This window comes from Nymphalis io, chromosome 6 (genome assembly GCF_905147045.1).
Source record: "Nymphalis io chromosome 6, ilAglIoxx1.1, whole genome shotgun sequence".
In the NCBI taxonomy this organism is placed as follows: Eukaryota; Metazoa; Arthropoda; class Insecta; order Lepidoptera; family Nymphalidae; genus Nymphalis; species Nymphalis io.
Genome location: NC_065893.1, coordinates 10,880,329 through 10,907,438, shown reverse-complemented (window position 1 = coordinate 10,907,438; position 27,110 = coordinate 10,880,329). Strand labels below are relative to the sequence as shown.

General features: G+C 37.0%; 1 protein-coding gene across 1 annotated transcript in view; it reads right to left on the bottom strand.

Annotated features, from left to right (window-relative positions):
• Positions 1-27,110, bottom strand: part of LOC126768948 (EGFR adapter protein-like) — a 119,178-nt gene that overhangs the window by 25,823 nt on the left and 66,245 nt on the right. The window contains exons 3-4 of the mRNA XM_050487432.1: positions 21,035-21,112; positions 20,478-20,624 (exon numbers count right to left, since the gene is read on the bottom strand). Of these exons, the coding sequence (XP_050343389.1) occupies positions 20,478-20,624; positions 21,035-21,112 (225 nt within the window). The remainder of the gene's footprint in view (positions 1-20,477; positions 20,625-21,034; positions 21,113-27,110) is intronic.

Sequence of the window (27,110 nt, the reverse complement as noted above, 5' to 3'; positions counted from 1 at the left end):
ATAAATTATAAATGGGTTCAAATATTTTATATTAATAAATTTTGGAATGTTTATTTATATCCCTTCAACATTTTATAATAATACAAGAACAGTAGCGGCAAATGCATCAACTAAACAACAAATTGATTTTATTATATTTTTATTACAATTAAAAATACTCATATGGAGTTTAATCGCCTCATTTAAGAATCATTTAACGGAGCACAAAACTGTTTACATTCGCTTTTCCTGTATTTTTTTTCTAAAAATAGGTAATCTTAGGGTAGATTTTGTTCTGAACCGCATTGCCGGTGGTCATCCATAAACCGCTTCCTGTCCACTCCCACGCGACCACAAACGCCGGTATTCGGGTAACATATTACGAGATCTTTTAAAACACACTCGAGTTCTTGTCCTAGTTTTTTTACAAAAAGACATCTAACAAATTCGTCGTGTTATAAAACTAACGGGATGGTGTTTGTTATAAATTATTAAATTGAAACATTAATATAAAAGTTTTGTAATATATTTATTTATAATATATTTAGATTAAATTTAAACTAAACATAGGTATTTTTTTATTATTTTAGTTCTGTTTCTGTTTTATATGGTGTACAATAAAGAATATTGAATTAAATAACAATATCAGATTCTTCTCTGGAAACAAGTAAATAAATATTTTTTTTATTATTTTGTCTTTCAAATATAAAAGAAAATGTCACAAGTATGTTCGTATGTATAAATTTCGTTAGGTAACTTATTATTATGCGATAATAAGCATGTTTATTGCCCGTTTTTAATTTTACCAAAGCTCAAAAATCTTAAAAATCTGTAGTAAGCTACATAAAATATTATTGACAGAAGATTCCTAAATATTCAAATTTTAAATATTTGAACTTATCCTTCTATTATCTGTAAATAGTCAGTCATTGCACTTCGCTCCCGCATATTTCGGGCCGTATAAAATGTTCATCTAAACGGATATTTACAAGGCAATAAAATGTATTTTTATCTTTTATCCCGCTGTGACGCGTGCTTGCTTTATTGATATCTTCTACTATTTCTTGAACACATATTTTGACTAAGTCGACCGTTAGCTTATTCCATTATTTTAATAGTTAAAATCTCATTCAATTTCTCAAATAGGATTTGAATTCATGTTAGTGCAATACTAGTTGCAGTATTATTCGCAATCACGGATAGACATTTTTTTTTTATTTAAAATGTTTTTTTTTTTCATTAAATAATATAGTATAGTATAATAATGTCATTTTCAATTAATTAAAGTTAAAATTATTTGCGATGCAGATGCGATGAAAGGGAAGATTCAACGTCTTTAAGTGCAATGTTTAGACGACAAGTTCTAGGGAAATGAATATGACAATATAGTGGAAGTATAATTTATGTATAAAACAGCATATTATGTATTTTAGGTGGACTTAATATTATGCGTATAGTATAGTGCCTCATTAGTCTAGTGACTGCCGGAGATTCCGAGGTGTTGGGTTCAAATCTCTGGTTGGACCAATAAAATAGTTAAGTAGAAATAGTTAAGTAGTAGTAGTTAGAACTTTTTCCAGGCGTGTCCGATTGCCGTCCCATCGAATTATGAGAGTGAGTGAATAGTGTGCGCAAACAAAGATGCACTCTATCTTTGTTTGCGCACACTTGTGCACTATAAAATGTCCTGCGTAGTTGGCAATATAATATATAAAACATGTTGTTACATAATGTATCCTTATTGCAATTTCACTATTTATTAAGTTATTTTATAAAAGCAAAATTTATAACTAAATATAACTTATAAATGTAACCTTCATAAATTTTAAGTATCAATATAAATCTCTAACAAAACTCCCACGATCACGAAAGAGGAAACTTCGAAGCGTGGGCGTCACAATTGTATTTGTTAAATACTATTCAAGAATACTTTAACGCAAACGAGTTCACTAAACTACGTACTATAGCCCTTACAATTGCTGTGTTAAATTCATTTTCCGAATAATAATATTTCAAATATCGATTTCCTACTTTACGATTAAATACATACGGTTCATATTGAATTAAATTAAAATGTATATAGCGGTTGAGAATACAAGACAAAATAGATTCTAATCGTTTAATTATAAGACTGTAAATGCTATGAAAAGTTTAATAGTTGACGAGGTTTTGTCGGTAGTGAGCAATTAACGAAGCAGAGGTTCAATACCGATTAAGTCATTATGCCCATTTGCTACACTTGCCTTTAATAGAGCCAAGTCCAGCGTGAAAATTCTTTTTCCTTTTATATAGTTATTAAATCGACGGGCGCGTGAATCGAATTAGTTGTACCTTTTACAGCACAATTAGTTAATTAAACCAAGTAATTCTGTTCACCTTTGAAAAACGAAGAGTATTCTATTCTTATAATAAATAATTGTATTAAACGGTATTGACAAGCGATACGTAGATATCCTCTGAGAGCTGTACAAATTCCCAACTATGCAGGTGCGCATGCACAAAAACACCAACCTCGTGTCTGTCGACAGAGGGGCCCGACAAGGCGATAACCTCTCGCCGAAACTTTTCAACACCGTCTTAGAAGATCTGTTGAAGACGCTGGATTGGAGGGAGAGAGGTATCAATATAAACGGAACACGCATGACGCACCTTAGGTTCGCGGACGACTTGATTCTTGTCGCCGAGAGCACCAAAGAACTTCAACTTATGCTAGCAGATCTGCAAGAAGTTTCACTGAGGATCGGTCTGAGGATGAACATGTCCAAGACCAAAATCATGACTAATCGCCACATACGTGCACCTAACATAATCGTAGGTAAGGACACCGTACAGGTGGTCAGCGATTATATCTATCTTGGACATCGTTTATCATTTGATCAGAAATCTCAAATACAGGAGATCGAACGACGCATTGGATTAGGGTGGGCTGCTTTTGGAAAGCTCGAAGATACGCTGACATCCAAACTCCCACAATGCCTCAAGACCAAGGTGTTTAACCAATATGTCTTGCCTATACTCACCTACGGTGCCGAAACATGGACGCTTACTAAGCATAACATGCACAAAATAAAAGTGGCACAAAGGGCGATGGAGCGTGCTATGCTAGGCATCTCCCTCGTTGATCGTGTACCAAACGCAGAAATCCGACGAAAGACGAAATTGGAAGATATTGGGAAGCGTATCACGAGGTTAAAGTGGAGATGGGCTGGACACTTGGCCACACGAGAAGACGGAAGGTGGACTAAAGTCGTCACAGAGTGGTGGCCTAGAGAAGCAAAAAGGCCAGTGGGCAGACCACCCGCCCGATGGTCAGACGATTTTAGGAAGACGGCGGGTGCTCAATGGATGCGACTAGCACAGGACCGGGAGACCTGGCGCGCCTGTGAGGAGGCCTATGTCCAGCACTGGATTAATATGGGCTGAATATGATGATAATAAATAATAATCACAATATTAGAAATTACCGTAATATTAATGATTTTAAAGTGATTTGATATTACCTATGTGACAACTCTGGTAAGCACTAAAGAATACTTACATTCCACTTCTTCTTTTTAAACTATTAAAACAGAAGCGCTTTAAAATATTCCTATTAATTCCTCCAATTAAGCGATTAACCTGTGCTTGGAATTTGAAACAATTATTAATAATAATAATATCCTGGGACATTTTTCGCACACAGCCATCTGATCCCAAATTAAGCTTATACAAAGCTTGTGCTATGGAAACCAGACAACTGATATACTACATATACTACATTTCTTTTGTAAATACATACTTATATAGATAATTTTACATCCAGACTCAGGACAAACAGACATGTTCATGCACACAAATGTCTGTCCTGGGTGGGAATCGAACCCACAACCTTCGGCGTGAAAGGCAAGTATCTACCAACTACGCCAACCAGCTCGTCAATTATAGCCAAATAATTTATTGTATTTACACACGGTCGTGTGTCCGTAAAGTAGGTGACTTAATGCCTTTTTTTGGTAATAACTGACTGATAAACATATTTACATAAATAATATTCAATAAATGTTTAAATACTGCCACTATCAACTGCGCCACCGGCCAATCCAAGAAGTTCAAAGCGATATAACTTTTACATCAATAAACGACCCGTAAGCCGTTCCTGTACTGACGCTTATTAACGAATATAATCGTATTCCACTAAGATACATGTTGCACGAATTAAATCAAAGATACTGAGCAAAGAGATGCAATATATCATTTACGTTTTAAATTTATCTCTGAATGCATTATCAGAAGTATTTTACGATCCGTTCTCTACATATTTTCGTTTTAATTGCTTTTTATCTCTCTTTAGTATGCATTAAGAATAAATATTATGATAATACAAGATTTAAAAGATTTATGTCTTATGTATATTTTTTTAAAAAGTACTAGACATTACGATATTAATAATATAAATAATGTTATTGTTATATAATAAAAATAATGTTATTGTTAACATCTATTTTAATGTTTAAATATATTGTTTAGAAAGGAGGTTATTTGGCAATATCAATTTGTAAAAATTTGATTTTTAACCGCGTATAATCTCAAATAAAACTACGAATTTAAAATAGAAAAACAAAAAAACGTTATATTTATGACCATTTAAGCAGGAACTTTTTAAATCAGATAAAAAATAGAATTTTTTTTTTGCTATTTGACATAGGCTGAAAACACTACACTGACAAACACTGTACATACTGTAGTGAATAGTACTGAAATTAAATTTCGAATGCAACTTTGTATGCATTATTAATATTTTATTTTAAATTTGGAAACCTTAACGAAAACCTACTGATATTGTATACTTTATAATAACTTTGTCAAATTTATTTTTATTAAACCCTAAAAGTAATAAAAGAAATACAAAAGAAATAAAACATGGAAAGGTCTACAAAGGACGCAGAGCTATAAAACAAAAATAACAAACGCGAGCCAACTGACGTACATACAACCTCGAATATTTACATAACACAAAACTACCCGGAAACAAATTCAATTTTGACTTATACGTGCGAAAACATATGTTTGAAGTTTTTAAAGTCAAACCTCTACTAGATACCAAAACCTTGATATAACATAATTCGATTCCTTAATTGATCTTGAGTTCATTCCTGTTAATACTCTAAAACTTAATTGTAAATATTTAATTTAGGAGCCATTTCATAACATGACGCATTTAATTTTTTTTACCTTATTTTCGAGTTCAATATCAGAATGCGTTTATTTCAATTATACATCCGTGATTTACAAACTCTATATGAATACCGATATTTAACTGTGCAAAACTAATACCACGAAAATAGGGTGTGACAGGCGGGTTACATAGGCACAAAATCCCATCAGTGATTTCTTTCATCCGATATGACAAAGAAAATTGAACATTAATATTGTAAGAGTGCCTACTGACTACTCATGAGGAATCCATCAAACCAATAAAACCATTGATTTCAAAATACGTACTTTATACCCTAAACATTGATAAGATAGTTTTTATCACATCTCAAGTACATTTCATTTTTTTTTATATAATATTATGCATAAGCTTAAAAGTTATATTACTATATTTAAATCACTAGTTTAGTGTGGAGGAGAAATATATACGCCAAGTTTCACGTCTAGACTTTGCGGAGATGAGCAAACAGTGGCTGAATAGCGGCTTAGATCTCTGACTGAGGGATTATGAGGAATAGGTATAAGATGGACGAGGAAAACTTCAGCTACTTTCAAATAAAGTAGTAAAAGCCAGTTTTTATAGAAATTATATGTATAAAAAGTTTTGGAAATCCAATATAAGGGTTTTGCGTGACTATAAAGGGAATAAAAATTAACATCATTTTTTGTTAGTAAAAAGATTTTAATATCTCGTTTTCGTCCACACAATTTATGAAACTATTAATTTGTCGTTTCTATACGATAACATTCGAACTATTCGAAATATTTTATAGAAAATTCTAGTTAATATTACAAAATAAAAAAATAACGGTTTATTACTGTAGGTATTATTGAAGGAATTTTAAGCAATATAAATAACAGTTATTCAGTGTTATATATTTTTTATTAAACACACCTATTTGCAACAAATTACATTTATTATTCAGGTTTTTCGAGATGGTCCAGTGGTTGAAAAAATCGTAACTCGTGATGATTGCTGGTGACTCAAGCATGCACCACTGAAATTTTAAGCGTATTATTTGATTTTATAATTCATTTCATGCTCGGCGGTGAAGGTAAATATCAAAAAGCAGCAAGTAAAGCATGTGTCTTATAAAAATCTACCACATGTGTTTCCACATTAGAGCACCGTCGTCGAATAAGTTCCTAACATTCTTCTTTTAGAGAGAAGACCTAAGCCCAGCATTAGGATATTTAAAATCTGATATTCTGCGGCACGACTCAATTTGAGTGTAGTTAAAATGATAGTTCAGTTGCAACGATCAAAACTCTCTGATAAGAATTTTGGAAATCAAAAAGCTATATATACGTACCGTACCGTAACAGCCTGTGAATGTCCCACTGCTGGGCTAAAGGCCTCCTCTCCTCTTTTTGAGGAGAAGGTTTGGAGCTTATTCCACCACGCTGCTCCAATGCGGGTTGGTAGAATTCACATGTGGCAGAATTTCAGTGAAATTAGACACATGCAGGTTTCCTCACGATGTTTTCCTTCACCGTAAAGCACGAGATGAATTATAATCACAAATTAAGCACATGAAAATTCAGTGGTGCTTGCCCGGGTTTGAACCCACGATCATCGGTTAAGATTCACGCGTTCTTACCACCGGGCCATCTCGGCTTTTTATACGTCAATCAATCAATCAATCAACAGCCAATCGTTGTCCACTGCTGAACATAGGCCTCTCCCAAGGTGCGCCAAAGCTCCCTGTCCTCCGCCTTCCGCATCCAGTTGGTGCCCGCCACCTTCTTAAGGTCGTCGGTCCACCTGGCTGGAGGGCGCCCTACGCTGCGCTTGCCGATTCGCGGTCTCCACTCTAGGACTCGTCTGCTCCAACGGCCATCGGTCCTACGACATACGTGACCAGCCCACTGCCACTTCAGCCTGCTAATTTTGCAAGCTATGTCGGTGACTCCGGTTCTTTTCCGGATAATCTCATTTCTGATCTTATCCTTCAAAGATACTCCGAGCATAGCTCGCTCCATAGCACGCTGAGCGACTTTGAATTTGTGGACTAGTCCCGCAGTTAGTGTCCACGTTTCGGCACCGTATGTCATGGCAGGTAAGACGCATTGGTTGAAGACTTTCGTCTTCAAACATTGCGGTATAGACGACTTGAGGACTTGACGAAGGTTGCCAAATGCTGCCCATCCCAAGCGAATTCTTCGATCGGCTTCCTTCTCGAAGTTGTTCCTACCGATTTGTATAATCTGTCCTAGGTAGGTATATTCACTAACAACTTCGAGAGGTTTCCCCTCGACGTATATCGGTCCCGGCACGACATGCCTATTGAACATGACCTTGGTCTTGTCCAAGTTCATGCCGAGACCGACACACCGGGAAGACTCGCCTAGGCTACGCAGCATTTCGGTGAGTTGTTCCAGCGACTCTGCTATGATGACGATATCGTCGGCAAATCGAAGGTGTGAGATGTACTCGCCGTTTACATTGACTCCATACCTAGTCCAATCCAGCGTTTTGAAAACGTCTTCCAACGCGTTGGTGAACAGTTTCGGGGATATTACATCCCCCTGTCTCACCCCTGTGCGCAATTGGATCGCCTTCGTCTTACAGTCCTGGATGTGGACAGTCATTGTAGCGGCGCTGTACAGACATCTCAGTACCTCGATATATCTCCAATCGATATGACATCTCTGCAATGAGTCGAGCACTGCCCAGGTTTCGATGGAGTCGAAGGCTTTCTCGTAGTCCACAAATGCCATACACAGCGGCTGATTGTACTCTTCGGTCTTCTGCACAATCTGCCGAACAGTATGGATGTGGTCCACGGTGCTGTAGCCTGATCGAAAGCCGGCTTGCTCTGGGGGCTGGAACTCGTCAAGTCGTCTGGCGAGACGGTTCGTGACGACTCTTGAGAACAGCTTATACACGTGACTCAGGAGGGAGATTGGTCTGTAGTTTTTCAAGAGGGTTTTATCACCTTTCTTGAAAAACAGTACCACCTCACTCCCGCTCCACGTTTCCGGGGTCTTGCCATGTTGGATGACGGAATTAAAGAGGCTTGCTAGCTCTTTCAGGACCGGAGTCCCGCCTGCCTTAAGCAACTCTGTTGTGATTCCGTCATCTCCCGGAGATTTGTTGTTTTTAAGCTGTTCTAGAGCCGCCCTAATCTCTCCTTGGTCAACGACCGGGAGCTCCTCGGAGTAATGGCGCATAAGAGGGACGCGCTGGTCATCAATACTGATTCCCATGGGTTTATCCGATCTTGAAGAGAACAACTGCCCATAAAACCTCTCTACTTCTCCGATAATCTCAGGCCTAGAGGTAACGAACCCACCATTTTCAGTTTTAAGTTTTGTCAGACGCGGCCTCCCAAACTTGCGAGCGAACACTTTCGATCCCCGATTTTGCTCAATCGCAGCCTTGATGGCACGGGTATTGGAGCGTCGGAGATCGCGTCGCGTCAGCGTTTTTATTGTTCGGTTTAAGGCCTTATCTGACAAAAACGATGGTAGTTCTCGTCGTTTTCTCATGAGCTCGAGTGTCTCAGCAGAGAGTTTTGGTGCGTTGTCTCTTCTCTGTGGCGGAAAACACTTGCGGGATGTGTTTTGCAGTATTTTGACCAGCGTGTCGGTTCTCTCATCAATGCTGCTTATGGTTTCCAACGCGGTGAATTGATTTTGAAGTTCCATTTGGAACTTTTCGGAGCCTTGAGCAGCTTGGAGCATGGTAGGTCGGAGAGTAGACCTCATCATTCTCGATCTTTCGGCTTTTAAGTTGATATTTAGAGTGCCTCGAACCAAGCGGTGATCACTTCCGGTATTAAACCTGTTGATCACTGAAACATCTCTAAATATGTGCCTTTTATTCGAGATGATAAAGTCTATCTCGTTCCTTGTCACGTTATCGGGGCTTCGCCAGGTCCACCTCCTCTGAGGCTTCTTTTGAAAGAAAGAATTCATCAAAAAAAGCCCCTGCGCTTCGAGAAAGTTTACCAGCATTTGCCCCCTGTGATTTCTGCAGCCCAAGCCGTAAGGTCCGACTTTCGATTCACCGCTATCTTGTACTCCCACTTTAGCATTAAAGTCTCCCATAACAACATTGTAGTGGGCCCTCGAGGTGTCGTTGAGGGCCTTTGCGATGTCCTCGTACATCGCTTCGACCACATCATCAGAGTATGTCGAAGTTGGCGCATTTACCTGTACAACCTTCAGGGAGTACCTGTCGGAAAGTTTTAGGACAAGGTACGCTACCCGGTTCGACACACTACTGATTTCCACAATGCTGCTAATGAGATCCTTTTTGACTAGAAAACCGACACCACCCTGGGAGAGGTTATCACCTTCGCGGAAGTAGAGTAAGTTACCGGACTCTAGAGTTATCGTGTCCTCCCCCTGTCTTCGGACTTCAGATAACCCCAGTATATGCCAGTTTATATGACTTAACTCTACTTCTAATTCGGCGAGGTGATGGTCCAGCCTCATCGAGCGTCCATTATACGTTGCCATTTTCAGTCGTTTTGTACGGTAGCCTGCCGTGAACCGGTGATTCTTAGCACCCCCTGCCCTGCCGATACCGCGACCGCTACCTTGGTCGGGCCTAGCGGGCTTGCCGGTAACTGGGGGCCTTTTTTTGGGCGCATCTGCCATTTAGGGAGGTGGTTTGCCCATACTCGCCGCGCTGGGCAGGCGTGTTGGCGAGCGCAGTAGGGGGTAAGATGTTTATGGGAGGGGGGACGCTGCTGCCCATCCCCCCTTTTCCCCGTCCCTCAGTCGCCTCTTACGACACCCACGGGATGAGATTGGGGGAGTACTATTCTAAGCCGGTACTCCACGGCGGTACTCCTTTTTATACGTGCTGTGAGTTAATATAAGTATTTTTATATGCATTAAATTTTTTTCTGTGAGTGACGAAGAGATTGCAAGCTTTTCGCATTTTTGACATATGTAAAAACATCATGGTTTTCAAGAAAGTGACTGGAACCGAAGGCTTAGCTTAGGCCTTAACTTTATACAAATATAAATTCAAAGTAGGTAATGTATCAGCGTTACTTAATTTAATGTTATTATTCGGCACGGATTCCATGTCAGTCAATAAAATGATGCAAATTAAATATAATCGTAGTTAAAAAAAACACATTAAATGCAATTATATATTAGAATTAAATTCGAGATTAATGAAGCGAAACAAATAAATTAAAAACAATAACGAAAAATGCGCACATACAATGTCGCAGAAAACTTATTTCTGCGACATTGTGTGTATAAGAAAATAAAACATAACAATGTAATAAATACTAATAATTAATATATAAAAATCAATTGCATTTAACAATACGTTTACTTAAATTGTTATTCATTTAAAAAAAGATAGAGTTTTAATAAAATATATAAATTAAAAACAATTTCATTTACTAAGCTCGATCTTTACCCGAATAGGCGTTATAGTATTATACTATCATTTTATTAACAGGTACCAAAGCTGTCTTGTTTTTTTTAAAGCACTGTGACATTATAAAACTAAATCACGTTTACATTTTCTACTTGTGCATGTATGATAAATAGATTATAATAAAATAAAACTAATAAACGATGTTTCGAATTTACACAGGTTTTTGTTAAGTTTTCTATGATCAAGATACCAGAACTTAAAAATACAAATTGTAAAAAAGTGTAATTGCAGAGATTATGTTGGCATATCTTTACCCCTGAACTACTTGCCCGGGTTTGAACCCACGATCATCGGTTAAGATTCACGCGTTCTAACCACTAGGCCATCTCGACTTTTTTTAAACTAACCTTAAATCAAGTTTATTGTCAACCATGATACGTACAGACATTTGAACACCAAATGGTTGTTTTTATTTCTGCACTTACGGAACCCCATACAAAGAACTTTTACCGTCTAGAACAACAGCCACATTATCCAAAGCAAACAAAAAATCTATCAGAAAACATTCTCTCGCAAACCTATAAGCAACAATTTCTATTGTCTCGGGAGGCGGTAATATTGAACAATAGTCGTGATTAGCTGACGAGTGACAGAGACGGAACTGTACCTGCGGTATGAGTGAATAAGACAGAGCTATCAGGGTGCAAGCATTGCATAAAAGCTTGGGAATAAACAATGCTTGTCAAAGGAACGTGTATTCGTAAGACACACACATATAAACAATTTCAATCCAATTAACAACGTATTGTTTAACATAAAACAATGATCTTGAAAAACTTATCAAGTTACTAAAAAGCAATTCTTTTATAACTTGAAAAGGGTTATGAAGTTCTGTTAATTGAAAATAAATGTACGTGTTTTGATTATTGTATGGTTTTTTTTATATAGAATAGGAAGGCGAACGAGCATATGGGCCACCTGATGATAAGTGGTCACCAATGCCCATAGACATTGGCATTGTAAGAAATGTTAGCCATCCCTTACATCACCAATGCGCCACCAACCTTGGGAACTAAGATGTTATATTCCTTGTGCCTGCAATTACACTGGCTCACTCACCCTTCAAACCGGAACATAGCACAAAATTGTAATTGGGCTATAGCTCAAAAAATAATAAACCTGACAACCTGGGGAACTTTTTCAAAGAATTAAATCACCGAAATCTCTCAAAAATTTTAGAATAACGGGTAATAATTACGCGCTGAATCTGTCATGATGATTTCGGTTAAATTCAATAATTTAAACATTAGCCTAATTATTTGCTGTAATTGGATAAAAGTTACCGATGTGGAAATAATATTTGCGCTGTCTTATGAAACTTTAATAAGGTTTTTTCATTGGTAAGTTTTAATCCAAGATGGTTAAAATTCGTTATTATAAAATCAACTATAACCAAATCACATAACTCTTATAAATTATTTATAGACGATATTATACCATATTTTCAATTAACTCAAAATAAAAGTTAAAGGAGATTGGCAATAAACTAAAGAGAAGTCTACTCAGCGACTTCATAAACGCTCTTTCATTTGGCTTTTTATCGTAGACCTATTTCAATTTTAATAAACCATTCAATTTTAAAAATGAAAATTTCTAAAGGATTTTCTCATTACAGTTGATACTAAAAACAACTGCAACTTTTTTCTATATTGTAACAATTAAAATATTACAAAAAAGAAAGAAAATTAAAAGCACATGTTTCGACTTTAATATTTAACATCAGACAAAATAAGACCGTATAAAAAGAAACAATAGCAGTGTATAAAAAGTAAAAACGTGGCAAAAACTTAGTATTGTATTGTTAGAGAGGACACAAAAGCGATAATTAAAAGATCAGGTATAGTTCGGACCACCCGCTTGCGCCCTGTTGCTGGGCTGACATAACTGAATGGTAAATTCCAAATGAATTTAAAATATAAAAGTAAGAGTATTAAGACAATTGCGTCATCACCACATTCATCAGTAGTTTCGTTTCATTTGTGATAATTAAATACGACTTGGTGTCCGAACATCGTTTGCAAAAGTTGAATATTGAGATTCTAGTACAGACAGTTGGTTATCCCGTGGGCATTATACACTGTTCCGTTTGCCTAGAAAATAGTTGCATAGTAATGGGTGTATTCGTTAGTAGTTTTGGAATATTTGTTAAGAATAGAGACGACTTAATGTCTACAGCTTCGTTTGTAATCATTGGGGAGATATTTATACACAAAGTTTGTTATTCGCTGCTGTATTTTGTTTGCCTATAAATTGAGTGCGTTGTCAGGACTGTATTCGTATTCGTAACAGCCTGTGAATGTCCCACTACTGGGCTAAAGGCCTCCTCTCCCTTTTGAGAACACGTGAACCTTTTTCTTCGTGAACACGTTAATATTACATGATAAGAAGACGGCCAACCTTAAATAGTAGCAAGGCACATGAAAAAGAATAAGAAAGAGATAATGAATTAAAAGTTGATTCCGATGATAAAATTATTAATTCTATTCCTCGAAGAAGTTACGAGTAATTTAAAACAGTGATACTGTTTGAAATATATACATATGTGTATTCAGATTATATGCTTCTATAATTGGTTGTTTTTTTTATGAGTTTTTGTTGATACATTTATTTTATATCTGATTGTATAAATAAATAATAAAACAAAGCCGTAGTTGTTTATTTAAACTTTCAAAGGTTGACGAAAAGAGACACTGGAAAAACTTTATTTAGAAATCCTTCCTTATGAGTTTGTTGCTAATTAAATTATAAGTATGAAATTATTTAAGAAATATTAAAACTAATGACAAACAAAACATTAACATGTAATGGCATAAATTATTTTGTACGTATAAAACTTTTCTCTTTACTTATTAACTATATTCGAATTTGAAGTATTTTGCAGTTAAATTTAAAGTCTATAAAAAACCGTTTAACCGTTTAATAACTTTCGCGCATGTCGTAAAGAGTTCGAATTTAAGTGGCTCAGAACAATAAAAGCTTATTAGTATGATAATAAACGAGAAGTTTCTATTGGCATCGCTCAACATTTACAAAAGAGACATGCATACCAGGGGCAAGCTCCCACGATACGGCGCGCGGGTCAATCACACTTCACAGCATAAGAGTAACACCAAACACACAACACCATCAATCACTTTGCAACACAAACGAATGACACTCGTATTCCAAGGAATAAATAATTCCAAACGTGAACGACGTCCGTCCCGCTCGAAAGCTAAGCTGCAACTGAGTGGAAATGCGTTGCTAAGAAGTTGAGAACTCGTTTCTAAAGCCTTCATGGTAAGTGGCGCAAGCACAATGAGAAACGCGAGCGCCCGCGCACCTGTGTCGTAAATCGCTTTTTATTTTTGCCTGTATGTACGAGGCGACGAACTTTTCTGCGAGCCAGGCGATCGGTTGATGACCCGTGTTCGAATTTAATGAGTCCTCGGCGTAGGACTCTAATTTACATTCAATACAATTTTAATACCAAACTTGATTCGAATTTAGCTGGGTTTCTGATTGTGGGTAATTCATCAAGCGTGTTTTGTCATTCGTCATTTGATTACGCGACGGTTGAATGGGATGACAAGAGTAATGGTTCGCAAAGTCAGTTTAAAAAGAGCTTCGTTGACGGCCGGTGATCTTAGTTATGCCAAGCTCGATCTTTGGAATGTGGCGGCCGCCCTCGCCGCAAGGTCACGTGCTAGAATGCGCGCCATCGCCTACCATCCACGAGTCTGACTTACATTTTAACCATATCATTATAACGTTCATAATTATCTTGATTGAGTAAGAGATCATGATTACTTCTACGATACGGGTAGATACAAATTGAATTAAATTTTTGCTTCCAAACAACAATATTAAAATAATTAATAATAAATAATAATAAATAAATACATCGATTTAATACAAAATTGGAAGTACGTTTTAACATAAAAATAAAAAAGTATATATATATATGCAATGTGAAGTGAAGAAATATATAACTGTCGTCCATTTATAAATTATTTCATTGGCACGCGTTATGGTATCTGACACTAAGCTGAAACAATTATTAAGCGTCGTGACAAATGAAACTAATGGTAATACTCGGTATGCAGTTATTTAATCCGATTCTCGTACCGATACGATGTCGACATTATAATTAAATATGATAATCTCCTCAACAGAATAAATTAATATTCCGATAAACAGCCGCAGCATATTTGTAGTTGAAAGAAAGTATATTGAGTTCAATATATTTATGTTGTTACTATATTTTTGACAAACAATTTATATACTACCTTCATCGTGGACTCTGGGATGTGAATAATATTAAGTTCAATATATTGAATATGACTTGTATAACAAGCGATTAATTTGAAGACAAATGTATAGATTTAGGTATAAAAATAATGGTTTTAATTTAGTTCTTCCGAAAATTTATAATTTACATAGAGCAGTATTGTCTTGCTTTTTTGGAATCAAATTTTGGTTTTTTTAATCTTATGAAGGACGACTTATGTAAATGTACATAAATGGCCATATTTTACTTTACACACAGTAACAGCTGGCTTTAGTGACGGCGAATATTTTGGAGCAAAATAAACCGCATTGCTTCACCGCAATTTGGATGGATATTCTTATAGAATATACATGTATTTGACAAACACAGGCTTTTCACACGATCTTCAACGAGTTCGATATCACTGTAAACAAATTTAGCGCTCGAAAACGTAAGCGGATTGACCTGTTTTGTTCATTTTTATGACAAATATTTTTTTTTTGTTGAAACTTATCATTAATAAAATTTTAAAATACTTGCATTATGAAATTTTATCTCTGGTATTTAAAGAACCAAGTCGCGTGCTAAGAAAATCGTATGTGATAAAAAAATCAATCGCAGCGTCGAACATCGCGTGCGTGTAATCGCTTTACGATAGATACCAAGTGACTATTGAAAACCGAAATTCGTGACAAATCCATTTGCGATAAATAAAAACTAGTCGTATGTACTATGTACACTTGTTATATTTTTTAATATATTCTACGAGTATAATATGTATTACATTTATGGTGACTTTTGGTTCCTTAGTCTTATTGCTAGCCTATAAGGCTGTAGATTCCAAGACTCTAGATTCATATTGAGAGTTGGGCCGATGAAAAGTTATTACTAGTTTACTTGGTGTAAGTAGTGAATACACTCTCGTGCCTCAAAAAGCACTTTTGATGTCGGAATGTAGATTCTTCCGAGAAAATATATGAGCGAGAAACAATTAAATAGCATAAGCGTGATAATTAAATAAAATTAGATTATTGTATATTTTGTATAAAAATTTAAATTTTTTGGTTTTTCATAAAAATTACACGCATTTTTACCATCGAAAAAAATTGCTAATTTTAAAAATTCGATTAATCTATACTCTGTCTATCCATTACACTTTCCAAAACCACTGATCGATTTTGAATAAAATTTGGTACGAAGCAAGCTTGAATCCCAATGAAGAACATAGGCTACTATTTTTATCTCATATTTCCCGCCCTCCCTAAACACGCGGGCGAGGCCGCGGTATAAAACTAGTTATTAATAAATTCTCTTAACAACCATAATAGGTCTGGTATCCGTTTTATTAAATTCACTCTCTGCTGTAATTCTATATTGTATCAACTAAAGTAACGTTCATTGTACGAGCTGTAATGATTAGGTTCCGGTTTTAAATTAAGACGAATAAAGGGAAATGACGCTGTATTTCCTTCCATTCACCACCTGGCTGTATGAAAATATTTCAATATTAATTTTTTAATCAGTTTGAACACGTAGACCTATTGTAGAGTTATTTGTATTAATATTTAAAAAAATACTATCACCGTATACAATATTCACTGATTATTTAAAATAGGAATCGAGATGACGCAGTGCTTTGAATGTTGGTTGGTTAGATTCGATTTTATATAGAATACTTATTATTTATTCCAAAACGTAATAAAAAACGTCAATAGCGCAATGGTTATCTTGGCCTTGAGGTAGTGTCGTCATACGCTCCAAGGACACGGGGAGGTTAGGCCCAGATGAGATATCTGTGCCTGTGGGCGGAAGATGCGATTTTCGGGGAGCACTTTATCCAATGGGCCCGAAGTCATAGCGGTGAGGACAATGATTCTGTATTACTATAATTTCTTTAAAAAAAATTCGCACACCACATCTACATCAAAAATCAAATTGACTAACCCTTTTAAGAAGACACCTCGCCAAAGTGTATTCGATAAATGTAAGCAAATCAAAATGGGTCGGGAAAGTTAAACGCTTGCCGTACGAATATAGCCGAAGTAAGTTTCGGCCTATGTTTGAAATCCTATTTGATTTGCCGCCTGGCGAGCCAGTCTGTATTAAGGCTTCGTTTTGATCTACGGAGCGATAGGATACTTAATATGTTACGATATTGTTTGTTGCACTTACTTTTTTTTATTGTTCGTAAACAGTTAATTATTAGTCTAGACAATATATCAATAGAACTTATTGGAAGTTTAATAATCATCAACATTATATTCCGTATATTAAATTATATCAATATTTATACACGCTGCTGAAATTCAGATTGGTGGAAGCACTGTGGCATGATTTAATCGGGCACATACAGATTTAAGCCACTAAGCAACAAGATATAGCAAAATTTGATAATTCAATGGTGATAATCTTTGTTTGAACGAAAAAAAAAAGATTAAGAATTCACCTATTCTAGCTACAGGACCATTATTTTTTTCTAGAATAGGTAGGTGGACGAGCATATAGCCCACCTGATGTTATGTAGTCACCAATGCCCATAGACATTGGCATAGTAAGAAATGTTAATCATCTCTTACATTGCCAATGCGTCACCAACCTTGGCAACCAAGATGTTATGTCCCTTGTGCCTGTAATTACACTAGCTCACTCAACCTGCAAGTACTGATGTTTTGCGGTAGAATATCTGTTGAATGGGTGGTACCTACCCAGACGAGATGACAAAGCCCTACCATCATCAAAGCTCTGACTAAAATATATGTATATCAACGCTTAATTCAAAAGTTATATATTATTTTTTTTTTTTTTTTATAGAATAGGAAGGTGGACGAGCATATGGGCCACCTGATGGTAAGTGGTCACCAAACGCCCTTAGACATTGGCATTGTAAGAAATGTCAACCATCGCTTATAGCCAATGCGCCACCAACCTTGGGAACTAAGATTTTATGTCCCTTGTGCCTGTAATTACACTGGCTCACTCAACCTTCAAACCGGAACACAACAATATCAAGTATTGCTGTTTTGCGGTAGAATATCTGATGAGTGGGTGGTACCTACCCAGACGAGCTTGCACAAAGCCCTACCACCAGTAAATATCAAGGATGTACTTTAATATTACGTATGAGACTGACAGGAAATATGATTAATTTATAGTTTTCGCAGTGCAATTTGCTACACAATATTAGCATTGGACCATCGCCTACTTCAATAGAACAGTTACCTTAGTTTTGAGCACTAGTCACGTAGAAGTTTGGTCGCAATAATCCCAAGTGGAAGTAGTAGCGGAAAGGGTTTGGTCCAAGAAGGAAATTTATAGGAATCCATACTCATACATACGTCTAATTTAAAAGTATAAATACTTTTACTAGTATTCGCTCGAGGATTTGCTCACGAGTTAGGGGGAGAAGTGCGGGTAATAGGCAAAGAAAGTAGCCTAAGTCCGTCCTTGGGGCCTAAACTTGCTCTATACCTTGTTTTTTTTTTAATTGGTTTAGTGGTTCAGCCTTGAAACGTAACAGATAGATAGAATTACTTTCGCATTTATAATATTAGTATATATTTGTTACAGGGTTGTAATATTTGAAATCATATTATAACTTCACGCAAAAATGTTTCAAGTGTACAAGTTTCGACAATCTTTACAAATAAGTATACTTATATTATGTTGCCACTATTATAAATTGATTCAAATTCTTTATCATTATTTTTTTTTACTTTGTGGTGGGACTTTGTGCAAGCCCTTTTGGTTAGGTGTACGCATCACATATTCTACCGTCAAACAGAAATGCTTATTATTATTGTAATTCCTTTGGAAGGTTGTACGAGCCAGTGTACAATCACAAGGGACATAACATTGGGAAATGTTAGTAACACATTGGAGATATAAGGGATGGACGCCTACCTAAGATATATAAATAAAAATCATGACGTAAAGGTATGGCAATGGATATGAAGTCTTATAAGATTGATTTACAATTTATACTTTCAAAATGTGATCTTTTAGTAGTTTTTCTAATAAATAATGTGAAATTTGAGCCAAAGGTTGTCATCCTCATTCACAAATATTTAGCGCAATGTAAGTCATGCTTTATTTCTCAGATGGTTTCAATAAATCAGGAAGCCAGTCACGAGCTAGCAGCAACCACTCGCTTACTGTATTTATCTGCCATTTATATCATTTTGATTAATGACACTTTTAGAAGACTTACTCACTTAAAAATTGCTTATATTTTAAAACAAATAATATAACAGTAACAAGGACGTCTTTGCGGCTTTATATATTATTTATATCGGATCAGTATTCTTTTTTATTCGCTTGTATCGCTTGTATTTCTTGGTATGGTTGCAATATTTGGTAGACTATTACGCTCGGCTCCTAGGTATGATTGACTTGGTAATGCTACTGGTCCACTTCAGAAGAAGCATCCTTTATCTGTATTATGATATGTGGTAAAGAAAATTTTATATCAATTACCCGTGGTGAATAATATGAAAAATAAAAAAAATATTCTAAAATATTATATCAATAGACTTATTTAGTTCTGTGTTTAGATCCTATTATAAGATCAAAAATCGAAACCATAACAGGTTCATTCACATATGTAAATACTTTGAATTTTGTGTCTTATATTACTAAATTAAGGAGGTTTATTGTAAATAAACAAATAACAATTTTGTAGGTTTATTTTGGGAGAGGACTTGAGACCGCTTAAAATCAAGTGCATAGCGTGTCGTATTACATGATAAAGCTGTTTATTCCTATGAAAATCAAAATAATAACGAACCACTTTACAGTCCAGTATGACTCGTAATTGGCTGGTTTTTTATGTAATAGGAAATGCAAAAATTATTATAAACTCGAGCAATGACGGCAGTTAAACAATAGTGGCGTTAGACATTAGAAGAAACCAAAAAATGTTATTACAAATCAATAAAATAACTCAAACCAAACAACTCATACTAAAATCTTAAATTCCAATTACTAATACATTTCCATCTTATTAATTCAGTTCTCATTAAACTTAAAACTAGTGTTTAAGCTCAAGATGTAGAGTGCTTCTTTAACAGTATTTATATTAAAGGCTGTAACTTAAGCTTCCTTCTCAGACAGCTTGTGGTCTAGCGCAATATTGGTTCTCGTTCAATATAGGTACTATTGAAAACTACCAATTAAATCAATAGTGAGCCAATTTTCACATAGATTAAAACGTAAAGTATTATATATAAATCTAATTGAAAGAAATTTATCTTTATCACATTTATATTGTTTACTACAAAAGTATGAAAATAAATTTATTGGCACTTATTGAACTGATCGTTTTTTTTTCTATCTTTCTAAGCAAATATATCTAAAATTATTAATTATTTAAGGCTTGTTACATATTTTACGTTAACTTTGTGGTAAAGCTTTGTGTTACAGACCGGTGACTGTGAATTTACCACCAACTCATCACATATTCTACCACCACACCAATTACTTACTATAGCAATATATAGTAATATTGTGTTCCGGTAGAAAGGGTGAGTAACCCATTTTAACTACAGGAAATCTCTTACATGATCATCTGTACTGGAGCAACGTTATACAAGCTCTTTGCCAAGCAGTAGGTCATGGCTATTAGCTTATTTTAATTTTATCATTACATACCTGGTCGGGTGTATCGGTCTCGAACGCGTGGCAATATTGATGCGTCGGTTCAGAGCGCGGCTCGCGAGCCACGAAGGCGAAGAGGGCCCGCGCCGCCTCACACGTCGCATACGATATCCGCCGGAGCGCGTGCGACATGCGCACACTCTGTGAATGTATAATTTCTTATAGTATAAAAATATTTATTATTAATATAATTATTATAATATTAAATTACTTAGTTCCATGCGCTTGCTAATGGATCCTGGGTCGGACAAATAAAAGTTATTGAGTTTGTCAGTCAATAAAATGTCAATAGCAGCTCTGAGAAGGAAGTCTTTCTCCGGTTCCGTGCTTGCGTGCACACTTAAGTGCTATAACATTTCATGAGCGTTTTACTAATCACAAATAGCGGATATTAGCTACCTTAGAGGATATTAATTAGTTTAAAGATTTTGAATCACAATATTTTATAAACAAAATGATGTAATTGTAATTATTAAGTCAAGAAAACTAACATCCTACATTGAATTAACAAATTTTGAATTAAAATACCGATGTTTTTGGATGTGACATACCTGGTCTTCGGGGTCGCATACCTTCACTCCCGAAAGCGCGACCACTACCAGTACAGGCACCGCGTGCTCGCTCTCCTGCTGACGAATAAACAAACACATTAAATAATAACAAATAATAATACAAACAATAAAATACATACTAAAACGTATAGAAAAATATAAGCCCGCCGGTATTGACATAATAGCGAGGAGTAGGAAGAAGAATCTAGGTAGAAATGTTTTGGGAAAGCTGGATACGCACAATTATTATTATTTAAAAGCATACCTCGGTTAATACGCTCTTAAATGTTATACTTTTTTTCTGTCATTGTCATAGAGCATGAAAATTTTATCATAAATGGATTCTATTATTTAACTAAACATTCTAAAATAGCACTAAAACGCGCTGTTAACCAACAAAGAACCATAAATTTTTCGGAGATTAAACGATTCTAATTCTGTTGCTGTTTAAATTTATGACCAGAAGGCGTACATTTTATAAATGTTGATACTTTTAATTAAAAACTCTAATATGAGTTAATTTTCAAGAACAACATTTACGTAGTTATATAGATTTAAGTTCATTATAATCTAACTATATAATAAGAGGTCGAGTTCTCTAACATCCGAGGACTCCACACTAACCTCAACGCTGTCCACCACCATCTCGAGACAGCACGGCCAGCAATGTTGTTTCTCACGGAGACACAAATACTCCGTCCTGCCGATACCAGCTACCTTAATTATCCCGGCTACACGCTTGAAGAATCCTTCAAAGCGAAAGCCGGAGTATGCTTGTTCGTCAGGACGGATGTTTGCTGTCACCGACTGCGCTGCTTGGAAGACCCCTCCTTCTCCATGTTGGTGGTACGTGTGGACCTGGTTCGTCAGAGCCGAGTCTACGTGTGCCTCTACAGATCCCACAATGGTGACTTGGAGACAAGCCGACTATTTGACCATCTTAGTCGGGTGGCAGATGCTGCGCAAGAGCAATTTCCTAACGCGGAATTGGTGTTTTTGGGGGACTTTAATGCTCACCACGAATCCTGGTTGAAATCCCTCAAAACTGACCATGCTGGAAGGACTGCTCATGCTTTTGCTCTCACACATGACTTGACCCAACTGGTTGATCAGCCCACCAGGATCCCAGACATTGATGGGCAAGCACCTTCTCTACTGGACCTTCTGCTGACTTCTCACCCGGTGGAATATCAGGTTGTGGTTCAGGCTCCTCTTGGCTCTTCGGATCACAGCCTTATTTCTACCAGAGTGCCACAGGCCAAGCTGCCGCCACTAGCGGTATGCAAACGTCGCGTTTGGCACTATAAGTCGGCGGATTGGGACGGTATGCGCGATTACTATGCGTCGGTCCCTTGGAAGGAACGTTGCTTCAGTGGGAATGACCCGACAGCTAGTGCCGCTGCTGTTGCTGGCGAGATCATGCTGGGAATGGAATACTACATTCCTAGCTCAGATCTCGTCAGTAGGAGTACGCGTAACCGTTGGTTCACTGGGGAATGTGCCGATGCTGTATCAGCTAAGCAGGCGGCATATCGCAAGTGGATCAACGGCTGCATTAGCGGGGCATCTAACATTGACTCACTGAAAGCAAACTATAATAAAAATTCCAAGTCCTGTAGAAAGGCATACACGAGAGCGGATGCACAGCGCATTGTACAGATTATGACCTTGTTTCGCATCCTAGGGGCTCCCGTAGCTTCTGGCGTCTGACCAAGTCTGTGCAAAACAATTTCTGCCAACCTTCGCTGCCACCGCTCAGAAATCCGGACGGATCGCTAGCTCACAGTCCGCAAGAGCAAGCTGATCTCCTGGCTAAACTCTTTGCCGACAATTCCGTCATCGATGATTGTAGTGCACTGCCACCTACAATACCTGCATGTGGCCATACGATGCCTGACATTAAAATCAGGCAACGTGATGTGCGTGCGGAGCTGCAATCACTTGATGTACGGAAAGCTAGCGGTCCCGATGGAATACCAGCCATAGTGCTGAAGAAGTGCGCAGCGGAGCTGTCTCCTGTGTTAACGCGCCTGTTCCAACTTTCTCTCTCTTCGGGAAGTGTGCCGGAGGCTTGGAGAAGAGCTAATGTGCAAGCGGTTCCCAAAAAAGGGGATCGGTCTGACCCGGCAAATTATCGGCCAATAGCTATCACCTCAGTACTTTGTAAGGTGATGGAACGGATTTTAAACAACCAACTGATCCATTACCTAGAAGATCACTGTCTAATTAATGATCGTCAGTACGGTTTTCGACCAAAACGGTCCACAGGTGATCTTCTAGCGTACGTAACACACCTCTGGGGTGAAGCTATCGACAAGCATGGAGAATCGTTGGCTGTCAGCCTCGATATCTCCAAGGCTTTCGACAGGGTCTGGCACAGAAGTCTTCTCTCCAAGCTACCGGCATATGGTCTGCCTGCTCAGCTATGCACCTGGATTGCCAGCTTCCTACACAAGCGTAGCCTTCGTGTTTTAGTAGATGGTTGCGCTTCACAATTCTATGTAGTGAATGCTGGGGTCCCCCAGGGATCTGTGCTATCTCCCACACTCTTTCTTTTGCATATCAATGATATGCTCTCCCTTGGGAACATACATTGCTATGCAGATGATAGTACAGTGCATGGTGGATACCACGGACGCGCAGTGGCTGGGCGGGCGGAAACTGAGGAGAGGCGGGAGAATCTTGTCATTGAACTCGATAGGACGTTAGATCTCATCGCCAAATGGGGCTCTGATAATCTTGTTGAGTTTAATGCCAAGAAAACACAGGTATGCGCTCTCACGGCGAAAAAGTCAACATTTTCCCCTCTTCCCTCCCTCTGTGGTACTCCGCTGGTGATGCAAAGCAAAATCGCCATGCTGGGGATTGACGTTCGCTGCGACCTTAGTCCAAGGGATTACATCGAGGCTGTTATAAAAACAGCTTCACGGAAACTCGGAGTTCTGAACAAGGTGCGGCGCTTTTTCACGCCACAACAACTGTGCCTGCTGTACAAAACACAGGTACGGTCTTGCGTGGAATATTGCTCGCACCTTTGGGATGGCTCCGCTAAGTACCTACTTGAGGCCTTGGACCGGTTGCAGCGACGTGCCGTACGCATTATTGGCGACGTAAAGGTCACAAACACCCTTGAACCTTTACAATTGCGTCGTGAGATAGCAGCACTGAGCGCTTTCTATCGACTGTATCACGGCGAGTGCTCTGAGGAATTATTCTCTCTAATTCCTGCTTCCCCCTTCCTTCTTAAGTCCACGCGGGCTGGTTCTCGATGTCACCGCCTAACTGTGACATCAATTCCATCGCGAACAAAGAAATTTGGCAACTCCTTTCTTTGTCGCACTTCCAAAAAATGGAATTCCTTACCAGCTCACGTATTCCCCTCCTCTTACAACCCGGGTTCCTTCAAACGAGGCGTGAAGAGGCATCTTGCGGGCCGGCAAGGCGAAGGCGGCTAGTGCAGAACGTTTTTCCCGTCTGTACTGGCCGTCGTCGCGTTTGGACTCTACTACCACTTACCATCAGGTGGAGTAGAGTCATTTGCCCTCCCGGCGATATAAAAAAAAAAAAAAAAAAAAAAAAAAATAACATGAAGGGCTTAAATAAATATATAAAAATTAAAATAACTATTGTATAAATTATGACCGCATAGAATGTTGGCACGAATGCAAACAGCATTTTCCTGTTGAATCGCTATTTAATCGCGATGCTCTGGGCAAAACATTTTACTATACCAGTCCCTGTTGCCAGTGAAGAAAATTGTATATATTTATACACTATAAAGTATATATTGAAAACGTTTATAAGGTTCACTATTGTGATAATTAATTGAATTAAGTATATTTTTATATTAAATACTAGGTCCCTACTAATCCCTCGTCTTCTTCTATCTTACTATCAAATTTCCAATAAAACTAATATCTATGGATGGTGGAGACCTCTTACAATCATTAGCTCGTCTGACTTTCTATTATAAACTAATAATTTCCCCGCGCGTAATAATGGCCGTCCATTTCTATACCCTTGATAGCGTGTATGCAAATTTTTTTTATAGAATAGGAAGGTGGACGAGCATATGGGCCACCTGATGGTAAGTGGTCACCAAACGCCCTTAGACATTGGCATTGTAAGAAATGGCAACCATCGCTTATAGCCAATGCGCCACCAACCTTGGGAACTAAGATTTTATGTCCCTTGTGCCTGTAATTACACTGGCTCACTTACTCTTCAAACCGGAACACAACAATATCAAGTATTGCTGTTTTGCGGTAGAATAAATTACATGATGATTAGTTGAAAAGGTTGTGTAATATACTAATAAATAAACACACTTTCGCATTTATAATATTAGTAAGGAATTAAACTAAAATTTATGTTAATAAACTATTACGGACGGGCCGGTCGGCGTGGTTGGTAGACACTTGCCTTTCACGCCGAAGCTTATGGGTTCGATTCCCACCCAGGACAGACATTTGTGTGTATGAACATGTCTGTTTGTCCTGAATCTGGGTGTAATTATCTATAAAATTATGTATTTACAAAAGAAAAGTAGTATATGTAGTATATCAGTTTTCTGGTTTCCATATTACAAGCTTTGCTAAGTTTGGGATCAGGTGATCGTGTGTAAATAATGTCCCAGGATATTATTATTATTAGTAATATTAAATAAGGTGAAAAATCTTAAACCACTCTAATCCAATTTTTAATCAAAATCGGATATCCTTGAAAACTCTTGAAAAGTAACTGGAATATAGCAGCGGCCCTCCGACGGGCGACAGGGAGAGGAGAGGAGGGTGCACTCTCATTAGACATTTTAATTAAGCCCGATCTGTGAGCTCCGCGATTGTCATCCTTTACCTGAGCCTCGTAGATAATGCATAATAAAAAATAGCCGAAACAGCATAACGGCCTCATAATTAAAAAAATATGTAAAATTCAGTATTAATTTTTTTTATGTGGTATATACAACCATACGTACATATTTATAGTATTAAAAAGTATTTTAATTTAAACCAATAATTAAAACTTTATTGTCCGAACACGGGGTTTGAAACCAGTACCATGCAATCTGCAGTCACTAGCCACTATACCAATGATATTCAATGATATAAAGAATTACAGTAACCGCCTACCAATGTCCACTGCTGGGCCTTGTCTCCTTTTTTGAGGAGAAAATTTGGAATTTATTGCACAACGCAGCTCGAATGCGGGAAAACACAAATTATATAACTATATATAATAATTATAAACATAAATATATTTCTACCTCCCATTAAATAAATAGTTTATTAAGAACTTAAAATGTTTATAAATATTAAGATGTATACATTCTTTTATTTTAATTAAGTTTATCTAACCAGAGATAATATCAAGCGTGAGGTGAAGTTATGGCTGGAGCTCAGCGGGAACTGTTTGTATGCAAATGGTATTCGGCGTCGGACGATATTGCGACCCCATTGTGTAGCCGCGACACAAACAGACTATAAGCCTGGGCTGAAGTGGATCAAGGGTTGGAGTTAGTATTTGATTTATTGATTACTAGCTGCAACTCCATCTACGTCAAATTTTCCTAAAACTTCGGACTTTTTATATCTATATTAACGTTCAGGTCTTGAACTATAATTAATTATCATTATTAAAATATCACTACAATCCTTTCAACAGCTTAGTTATGATCGCGTTTATGATAATCGACTGATATATGAGAAAATAATATATTATCTGCACTAAACTTTATGAAATATATCACATATAGTTCTCTCTTTTTCTCGCTCTGACCAAATATATATTACCTATCTTTTGGTGTCAGAAATGTTTTATTTTTCTTGACTATACAAAGATATGGTACACTGTCTTATTTAATAATATGCATTATTACATTACTTAAATCAAATATCACACGATTAATTAAATCACTAATATTTTAAAAACGCAATAAACTCAAAATCTAATGAACAAATTTCCATACGGTTCACCGATGGACATAATGACTTATGAGAATGATTTATAATTCATTAAGGTTATGTATAATCGTTTAATTTGTGTTTATAATTTATCGTGCTTGACAGTGAAGGAAAAC